This window comes from Nansenia antarctica (genome assembly GCF_963989245.1).
Source record: "Nansenia antarctica genome assembly, chromosome: 20".
Taxonomy (NCBI): Eukaryota; Metazoa; Chordata; class Actinopteri; order Argentiniformes; family Microstomatidae; genus Nansenia; species Nansenia antarctica.
In genome coordinates, this window is record NC_137693.1 from 3,798,484 (window position 1) to 3,809,587 (window position 11,104).

The 11,104-nt window shown below is 45.2% G+C and overlaps 1 protein-coding gene across 2 annotated transcripts in view; it reads right to left on the minus strand.

The window, feature by feature from the left end:
* grik1a (glutamate receptor, ionotropic, kainate 1a) overlaps positions 1–11,104 on the minus strand; it is a gene marked incomplete at its 3' end in the record, with an annotated part of 74,744 nt that overhangs the window by 31,904 nt on the left and 31,736 nt on the right. For both annotated transcript variants that reach the window (XM_080550115.1, XM_080550114.1), the window contains exons 4-7: positions 8,367–8,548; positions 6,639–6,692; positions 4,571–4,744; positions 2,839–2,982 (exon numbers count right to left, since the gene is read on the minus strand). In XM_080550115.1, the coding sequence (XP_080406241.1) occupies positions 2,839–2,982; positions 4,571–4,744; positions 6,639–6,692; positions 8,367–8,548 (554 nt within the window). The remainder of the gene's footprint in view (positions 1–2,838; positions 2,983–4,570; positions 4,745–6,638; positions 6,693–8,366; positions 8,549–11,104) is intronic.

An 11,104-nucleotide genomic window follows, 5' to 3' on the forward strand; every position in this document is an offset into this window, starting at 1 on the left:
AATGACATTCTGATTCTGATGGGAACAGATAAAGACAAATCGAAACAAAACAAACATATAAAGTGGTTGCATTGCAGTTACATTTCTGTCATGTTTGGCTCAACATCCTCAGAAATGCCATTGTGAACAGAATGAAGGAACCAGAGAGGAGAGTGAGTGTGAGGGCTCTATTAGATGGTGCAGTGCGCTCTGCCCCGCAGGCAGGTTAATGGACCTGCTGAAGTCTCTCCCACCATGAGAACGCTGGATGTGGGTGACACCTCTATAACCATGGTAATCTGGGTGACACCTCGATAACCATGGTGATTCTGAAGTCTGCTAGGAGGCTACCTGAGTCAACAAAGAATTTCAGTCAGTCAGGAAAACACGGCTTCAGATAGTTAAGGAGGGGGACGGAGGGAGGGGGGTGAGGGAGAGAGAGAGAGAGACACTTTGAAGGTCACTCTCAAAGAGAGACACTACTCTTTTATGTCTGAAAAATCCCTTGCATTTTTCAATCTGTGGCTGATTATTACCAAGTATAAAGGGAGCACATTTAAGAGGGAGCGGGGGGTGGGGGCCCGGCGGGGTGGGGGGGTGGGGGGTGGATTTCCACCTCACAGAGACGGTGTTCCTATAAAGCCTGACCACTGAGTTTACAGCTAACAATAAAGTGCCGCCTCCATAAATGCAATATGTTTTTGCCAGCGGCAATAATGAGAAATGCATGAAGTGTGGTTATTGTTCTGAATAAACCAGAAGCAATCTGGGTAAACTCACTCACTATCGTTTAGTGTGGAGCTGTGGACTGCCTTTTTAGCCATCTGTGCGGTGTCGGGGAGATATAATAGACTGGATATCCTTAGTGCTTTATCTCAGTGTGCATAGCTGAATACGGGAAATACTCATTCATCAACGACCATGTAGCAACCACCTGGGTGATCTAGCACAGCCGTTTTGCAACCAGGACACTATCCACACATCAGCTAAGACGATGGACCAGAACTGGTGCCACAGACACGGACCATGTGGCGCTCTCCAAACTATTCATCTATGAAAATGGAGTGATGAGGTGCAAGTTCAGAAATGGACTGTAAAATTAAGTCCTTCACATAAAAGGACACGTCAGAAGTGTCTAGTGGTGTGTTCAAACATGCAGACGGTAAATACAGTTACTGTGTGTTTTCTGACTAAGATGGCTTTTAGCTGTCATGTAATGCAAAGATAATGATGGAATTATGGAAAATGGCTGAAAAAGTGATGAAGCTTCTTGGCACATACTGGTAGAGAAGAACTACCACATAAAACCATTTTATAGATAGTTTATTGCTTTCTCATTTAACACTTAATCAGCCGTGAGGGGTCATCTGACATTTATTTCACCTGTGAGGAAATGAATGTTTATATCTTTGCACTCGATCAAATTTCAGGACCCTCCTTTCATGACTTTTCCTAGATATGTGCGTTCTACCACCCAGCATCCTTAAATTTTCAAAATCACATCAGGATAAGCGAATATAAAGCTATTTTGCAGTTTTTCTGTGTAGGAAGCAGGCTAATTTACAAGCGGCCAACTAGTGGCCGTTGTGTGTAAATAGCAGCTTAGCGTTGAAAAAGAGGGGGCCCCTCATTTGACCCCCGAGGCGACTCTTTTAGTAGGTAAAAAGGCACGGCTGTTCTAGTCTTAAGGGAGCGGTTGGGACACTCACACTGTTTAGAGGTGTGTGTGGTCCTGAATATTGAAATACTGAAAACTGGAGGGAGATCTTTTCCACACAGACCCATTAAGAAGAATGTATTCATTAATTCTCTACCTCTGTCACTTTACTCCATCAGATAACGTCACATGCAGATACAGGGAGAACTGGGACCAGTAAAAAAACACCCAGAAAGACGACCAGAAACCATTGCTGCTCCTTCACTTCACAAAGTCCCTTGATCATTCATGAAAAGCCCTTTCCGATAGACTTATGTCACCTCTAGCAAAGCAGCGTTCCCTATTCTCTCCCTTTTCTCATCCAGATATATGTTTCTGGGCGAGGGACAAAGCGTCAGGCCTGAACTATCACAATCTGATACTCTCCCAGGCAATCATTTAAAGGGCATTTGTCAAGTGATGAATACGACGACTGGCGCATCAAGGGCTGGACACGGTTAGAGAGGGAGAGGGAGCGAGAGAGAGAGAACGACAGAGAGAGAGGGAGAGAGGGAGAGGGAGAGAACGAGAAATTGAGGAGAGCCGGACACGGGTGAGGGGATTGAATGATGACGTTCCCTCGTTGTGCCAGTGAAAGTGTCTCTACTGGATTTAAGACTTAAGAGATCAAAACACTCATGCATCAAAGGCCTCATTTCGGTCTGTACGCAGCCAGCCAGCCAGACCAGGCAAGGAGGCAGGAAGGCAAGCAAGGGAGATCTATTTTTAACTCGTAAATACAGATTTGTACGGTGGGCTAAATGGTTGAGATGGAGGAGCGTGGTGTGAAATGTCGAATATTTTGGGGTGCCTGCCGTGCCAAATCAGGTCCAGCTGCCAAACATTTTACAGGGCGGTCACAATGGGCATTCAACAGCAGTTTGGCTGTAAACACCCAGAGAAACTCTGCGTTTTAAAAGCAATACCTAGACTGGTTATCAGCATAGGCACACGAGAGGACAGTGTTAGCCCCATGAGCGTGTGAAAGCTGAAGATCTGGCTCTGGGAGATATTTTCAGATTTTTTTTTCTGTTGTTTTCTACCTTGTAGGGTGTTATTTCCGACAGCAATGATATGGCTGGGTGCTATAACAGGATGTCAAGCGATTGACCCTGCGATTCTGCTGTAGCTCTAAGGGCGGGTGTGTGTGTGTGTCACTGTACCTCTTTGAAGAGGTTCATGAAACGCGGTCCGAAGCGCCAGGGTTTGTGGCGGTGACACTGCAGCGAGCTGACGGTCATCTGGGTGGCCCGCTGGGACGCCACGGCAACCATGAACACCGCGTCGTACATCAGAGCTGCCTCTGTCTGGATAGGGGAGAACGGGATAGGAGTGACATCATAGATCATGAACATGCACACACACACACACACACACACACACACACACACACACACACACACTGAAGGAGGATGCATACATTTTTCTTGAGATCTCTTTCCTCGGACGGAGGTGTCATGTGACTAGGACAGAGGGCTGATTGGTTCCCTTGCAAAAGGCTCCTAATTTAGTGTTTACTGTGGCTGGAGGTCAGGGTAGAAAACAGAACGTTCGGAGACAGATTCTCTCTCGTCTCTCTCGTCCTCGTTCTCTTGGTCCCTGGTGTGTGTTGCCTCATCTGAGCTTGTGAGTACTGTGGGAATGACCATGTGGTCATCTCTCTGGTAAATAAAAATGCTAAATGGACTGCACTTACAGTATATAGCGCCTTTATCCAAAGCGCTTTATAAGTGGCCTCTCATTCACCCATTCACACACACATTCACACACCAATGGCGAGGTAGGCAAGCTACCATGCAAGGCGCCGGCCCGCTCACTGGGAGCAATTTGGGGTTCAGTGTCTTGCCCAAGGACACTTCGACATGTGGCCAGCCGGGGCTTGAACCGCTGAACCTTGCGATCATTAGACGGCAGCTCTACCTCCTGCGCCCCAGCCTCCCGTCTCTCTCTATATACCATTTATAGTTGAGGGTGGAATGTAACATGTTTCTATGTCTTGCCTCTAAGTATTTGCCTTATAATAATTATATGAGTTTACAGTATTATTAAAGCGTCATTTTATTAATTCTATTGACAATTCACAAATTCAGCACAAACTCAACAATTACTTGCACATTTGTTTTGCAGTGTTCATTAAATTACTCTGAGTCCTTAATAATGAGAAGTTATGCTTTGCTATTAACAAAGTTATTAGGCCTTCAATACGCACGCAGAAACACACGCACCCACACATGCACACATGCACCGACACATGTACACACACACACACACGTACACACACACACACACACACACACACACACACACACACACACAAACAAACAAACAAACACACAGTCGTAACTCATGTGTCACTGCTGGAATGAATGATAGTTTATGCGGATGATTAGCAGTCATGAATATTTTTCTCATTTCATCATGGAAGTGTAATGATCTATACGAGCACCAAGGAAAAATGTGGCATAGATTTATACTATACTATAAAATAATACAATATACTTCTATGCATATATAAATATTATATGATACTATGATATGTATTGAATACATAATACATAGCTTGTACTTGTTACTGACTGAATATGGAATATGAAATACAAATAAATAACTGGCCTATGTGCTTTTCTGAGCTGAGCCAGCTGAGTGTGTGTTCAGTCTGAGGTCAGCTAAGTGTGTGTTCAGTCTGCGGTCAGCTGAGTGTGTGTTCATGTTGCGGTCAGCTGAGTGTGTGTTCAGTCTGCGGTCAGCTGAGTGTGTGTTCATGTTGCGGTCAGCTGAATGTGTGTTCAGTCTGCGGTCAGCTGAGTGTGTGTTCATGTTGCGGTCAGCTGAGTGTGTGTTCAGTCTGCGGTCAGCTGAGTGTGTGTTCATGTTGCGGTGGTGTTGCGGTCTGACCGTCATGATTCCGTCCATCAGACCACTTCCTGTCTTGGGGGGGGCCTGCAGCCTCTCCATGGACCACTTGTCCAGGGTGCTGGCCACGTAGGGGTCGTTGATGTTCAGCAGCCTGAACCCTGTCATGTTCACCCCACTGTAACGATACGGCTCCAGGTCCAACGCAAACAGATCCTGGAGGGAGGGAGGGAGGGAGGGAGGGAGGGAAGGAGAGGGGAAGAGACTTTGGCATGTAATTTCAACAATGTTAAACTAAGTGCTGTCAGAACCCTGTCTATTGGATAGGACGCTGCTAACTCATGAGCACTCTGGCTTTAGCCTGTCCTGTCGTAGCAAAGTGGAGAACAGACAACTGCTGTCTCTACTGACCTATCAGGACAACTCAAGGTAAGATGACATCACTCTTGGCCTATGAGGACAACTCAATGTAAGATGACATCACTATTGACCTATAAGGACAACTCAAGGTAAGATGACATCACTATTGACCTATAAGGACAACTCAAGGTAAGATGACATCACTATTGACCTATAAGGACAACTCAAGGTAAGATGACATCACTATTGACCTATAAGGACAACTCAAGGTAAGATGACATCACTATTGACCTAGAAGGACAACTCAAGGTAAGATGACATCACTACTGGACTATCAGGACAACTCAAGGTAAGATGACATCACTATTGGACTATCAGGACAACTCAAGGTAAGATGACATCACTACTGGACTATCAGGACAACTCAAGGTAAGATGACATCACTATTGGACTATCAGGACAACTCAAGGTAAGATGACATCACTACTGGACTATCAGGACAACTCAAGGTAAGATGACATCACTATTGGCCTATAAGGACAACTCAAGGTAAGATGACATCACTACTGGCCTATGAGGACAACTCAAGGTAAGATGACATCACTACTGGCCTATCAGGACAACTCAAGGTAAGATGACATCACTACTGGCCTATCAGGACAACTCAAGGTAAGATGACATCACTACTGGCCTATGAGGACAACTCAAGGTAAGATGACATCACTACTGGCCAATGAGGACAACTCAAGGTAAGATGACACCACTACTGGCCAATGAGGACAACTCAAGGTAAGATGACATCACTACTGGCCAATGAGGACAACTCAAGGTAAGATGACATCACTACTGGCCAATGAGGACAACTCAAGGTAAGATGACATCACTATTGGCCTATGAGAACAACTCAATGTAAGATGACATCACTATTGGCCTATAAGGACAACTTAATGTAAGATGTCATCACTCTTGGCCTATGAGGACAACTCAATGTAAGATGACATCACTATTGACCTATAAGGACAACTCAAGGTAAGATGACATCACTACTGGACTATCAGGACAACTCAAGGTAAGATGACATCACTACTGGCCTATCAGGACAACTCAAGGTAAGATGACATCACTATTGGCCTATGAGGACAACTCAAGGCAAGATGACATCACTACTGGCCTATCAGGACAACTCAAGGTAAGATGACATCACTATTGGCCTATGAGGACAACTCAAGGCAAGATGACATCACTACTGGCCTATGAGGACAACTCAAGGTAAGATGACATCACTACTGGCCTATCAGGACAACTCAAGGTAAGATGACATCACTACTGGACTATCAGGACAACTCAAGGTAAGATGACATCACTATTGACCTATAAGGACAACTCAAGGTAAGATGACATCACTATTGACCTATCAGGACAACTCAAGGTAAGATGACATCACTACTGGCCTATAAGAACAACTCAAGGTAAGATGACATCACTACTGGACTATCAGGACAACTCAAGGTAAGATGACATCACTACTGGCCTATAAGGACAACTCAAGGTAACATAATTTATTTCACCCAGAAAAAATAAGTCTGAACCATCCCTTTAATGGTCATCATCATTCTTCAATAGCCAGATGATGATTCAGTAACTAGATAACTTTTCCTATAATGAAATGGGAGGCAAAAGTATAGTAGGCTATTTTATGAAAAAAAAGTAATAAATGGTTTGAATGAATGTTGTATGCCATTGAACTCACCAAAGTGGTGAAAAAGAAATGATAGTACTCTGTCATCATTCCCATTGACGAAAGCTGCGAAAGAAAGCAAGAGAGAAAAATCACACAAAGAGAAACGTTATCACGCACACACGCAGACAACGCACGCGCACACGCACACACAGACATAAATAGGAAAGTTTCCCACTGGGCAGTTGTTGCCATTATGACGCTCCTTCAATAGTCTGTAAGAAAAGTGCAGAAAAACTCCCCAAAGGGTTTTTCTCTGCAGGGCTGCGCTCCCGTGGAGAGGCTGATGAAGGCGGAAATTGGAGGGTGGGCTCATTGTAATGGATGGAATTCATTTGCATAATTTAACCAAAAAAGTGGTTCAACTAAAGTTCACTTAGTTTACACTTGTAATGGATGTAAGGGATAATCAATGACCAGGTGTGTTGGTTCTACGAAAAGAATCAATGCCGTGCAGGTGTAAAACTGCCCAAGGGAGGGACATGCACCTCTGCAAAGTCGATTCCTTTCCTAGAACCATGCACCGGGTGTGTTAACTTATCCCAGGGCAACTACTACAGCAACATGAGTGCGTCATTTATTTGTTGGTGAAAAACAGTAATTGTCATCTGGTTTTGTTGAAATATTTGGACAACTACAGTAGGTTCGTTTCTCGGCACGCTAGTTCATATCCAGGGGTCGGGTGAATGCTGAGTGTCATAACTGTACCTGGAACATGCAGTAACGGTTTCACATACAATGCAAACCAAATGGGACATTTTCGATCCAGGGTTTAACCGTACCCTGAGCAACAGTATGACAACAAAGCAGCCTTGTACGTTTCCTTGTCAGACACACTAGTTCATATCCAAGGGTTGGGTTAATTGCTGACTGCAGTTTGGTATAACGGTATCAAATACAATGCAAACCAAATGGGACATTTTCTATCTAGGGTTTAACCCAACCATAACAATGGCATACCAATGTGCACAATGAACAGTGAGCATTGGGCGTTCACAAATTCGGGGGGGATACTTCTAAACAGTTTTCTTTCCTCATTGGAATCTGTCCATGGTTTGGTTACAGTGGATGGATGTGCTCAGGAGTTGAAGGAGATTGGGGGGGGGGGGGTAAGATAAAGAAAAAAAGTCAGGACAGACACTTGTTTTGTTTGGTGTTATAATTGTGAGGTTTCCCATGTGCACTGTTTTGTAATAAATAATTGATTACAAAAAAAGGAGTTGAAGGAGAAAAAGAAACAAAGATGGCCTTGGTGGAGAGGGAAAGGATACGAGGAAAGGATGCAAAATATTGGTACGTGATCACAGGATCAGTGGAAGCAATATGTAACACGGTCTGGTGAAAGGGGTAACAAGTCGGCAGACAATTTAATGTTCAGACTTTTATTTAGAAGAATGTATACATTTCAGCGTTGTTGAAATAACACACACAATGTAAAGTAGTGTTATAGTTAGCAACTAGGTAGCAGTGGGGATTACTCACCGAATCCATTGCATTGCTGTATTTAAGCTTGACTAGCGAGTGTGTGTTGCGATTTTCAACAACGTTGACTACAATGTATTTCCGTGTTTCAAAATAAAAGTCTGAACATTTTGATCGGTTGCCGAATTGTTCCCCCTTTCACGAGACCGTGTCACTGTCACATGTCCGTTGTTCTCAGTACAGACAATGACAGGGTGAGGAAGGAGGGAATCAAAGAGAGGTACAGAAGGCCGCTGGGACGCCCCGCCTCTGTCTGACCTGTTTGAGGAGCTCTGCGGCCATGCGGTGGGAGCAGTCGAACAGGACGTAGAACTCCTTGTCTTTCTTCATCTCCTTCAGGAGGGGCCGAGCGTCGCTGTTGCCGGGGGGGATCTGGCGGATCTTAATCTTCAGGTTGCGCTTCGACGTCGCCTTGATCAACTCCTGCATCCGCATCAGTCCTGCAAAAACATCAGCGGGTGACACTCTAAAAGCATGGAGTTGCATGGAGTTCTAAGGAGCTGACGCTGAGAGGACGCTGATGGTTAGGAGCAGCACTCGAGTTGAGCGGGGATGAGGGGGGATGGCATCCCCCCCTGAAATAAAAACGGTCAAAATCATCCCCCTTCTAAAACTGCCATCCCCCCTTCCCATCCCTTATGTCATGTTATCAATGAACGTGGTATTACTGCTATTTCAACATTTAGTTTCGCGCATATTGAGTCAAATACTGTGGGCGAGGGAGGGAAATATCATCTGACCCTGAGGCATTCTCATATAGGCCAGGAGCGAACGCTTCTCTGGTGCTCCGTTCTCCATTTTGCTGACACAGCAAACGCTAACAGGATTCTGATGGCACTTCAGTTTAACACCGTTGAAATGCCAATATCTCCTCAAATCAGGTTTAGTAGCGAGTTACGCTTGAAAGGATTTTTTTGATGTGCATTATATTGAACATGAATAATCGATTCGTTCAGAACTATTTCCACTTCGTAGATTCTTTGGTTCTCACCAGCCAAGCTCTCCCCTCATTGGATGGGTCACTTGATCGTGGAGTGATTACAAGCTGTGAAGAAAAAGTTGCTTACCATTGCATATTATTGAAAAACTATGCTGTTTGCCATTACAATAAAAGCATGCACAGGACAGGTTTGTCCAGGATATAGCCGCTACTAAAGTTGGAAGTTTCTCTCAGGAGATTTTGGAATGTCATTTCAACAAGGCTAAACCATCAGAATCCTGTCTATTGGAGACTCAAGGGCGCTGCTCACTGTTAGCCAGTCCTGTGCTAGTGGAGAACAGAGAACAAGAGAAGCTTTCACTCCTGGCCTTTGAGACCTGAGGGTCAGGTGATATTTCACCTAAACATGAAAATAGGCTGAACCATCCCTTTAATATTTCACAGTGCAGATGCAGACAATGACAAAGGTCAGAGCTCGACACACACACACACACACACACACACACACACACACATACACAGAGAGAGAGAGAAAAGGAGAGAGAAAGAGAGATAATCCAGACCAGGTAATAGTTTACTGTCTGAGGAGAGCACAGTCCAGTCCAAGACTCCAAAATGCAATAATAACAATGGCCATAGACTCGTATTGGGTGCATGAATTTCTTATGAGAGTGAATTATTTATCTGAACAAGTGCAGGGCACGAGCACACATAGACACACAGACACACACTCACTCACACACACACACACACACACACACACACACACACACACACACACACACAGACACACACACACACACACACACACACACACACACACACACACACACACACAACCATGACCGTGATAAATTATGGACAAAAATCATAGCTGAGATTAATGCTGAATATGCAGAATAGTTTCTATTGTGGAGAAACTATTTAAAAACTAAATTAATTGTAAAAAAATATTTAAATGCAATGCTGCTGCAAAACACATACATACAGTGTTGCAGTGTTATATAAATACAGTTCTATGCAGTGTTTTGACAGAAACCGTCCCTCCCACCTCTGCCCTGTAATCAGGAGTATTGAATAACATTCCTATAGGATTAAATAGCAAACACCAACGTCTGGCGATCCCTGTTCTCCGTTGGGTGCTAAGCCCAATCTGCTGGCCAACGCCACTCCGTGCCAGCCTGAGCCATGGCAAACAGTTGGCAGAAGCTGGCGCAAACATCATGGAAGGCGTTCTGGAGGGCACTCAGGGCCAGCCCAGCCTCTACAACTGGAAAACCACACGACCACCCTTGGCTGGTCACCTTCCTCCGCCTCCGCTGTCTCATCCTGTCACCCGCCCTGTGCCCCCATCGCATCCCCCTAAACCCCCTACCTGATCCAATTTGCACCGCCCCAACCCCCCAACCAGTCTCTTTCACCTCAGCTCCCTGCCTTTCGTCCTTGACCCTCCACACAGTCTGTGCCACCCTTGTTCCCCCTGACTCAACTACCCCCACCCTTGTCATTGGCAGCTCTATGGTCATCTACATTCCCCCTTCATCTGGCAGCCCCTCCAAGGTTCTCTGTCTCCCTGATGGCGGGAGTGTGTGACCTCCACCACACACTCTCAAGCATCCTGGCCTGCTATACCAAAGTTAACAACATCATCATACACGTGGCCACCAACAACCTCAGAGCTAGACAGTCAGAACCTTTAAAAAACGACTTTAAAGCCATTTGAACCACCCTGATGTACACTGGAAAATGGATCAACATCTCTGGGTCCCTCCCTGCCCTCCAAAGAGGTGCTGAGATACGGTCCAGACTGTTCTCCCTTCACACCTGGCTACAAGGCTACTGTGTCTCCTTAGGGGTTCCCTTTGTCTACAACTTTGACCTCTTCTGGGAGAGGCCCAGCCTACTGAAGCATGATCCATGCTTCCATTTGCTCTCCACCCAAACCGAAGAGGAGCCTCCTTGCTCTCTGACAACATGTAGATGGACTGCGCTTATATAGCGCTTTTATCCAAAGCGCTTTACAACGGCTTCTCATTCACCCATTCACACACACACA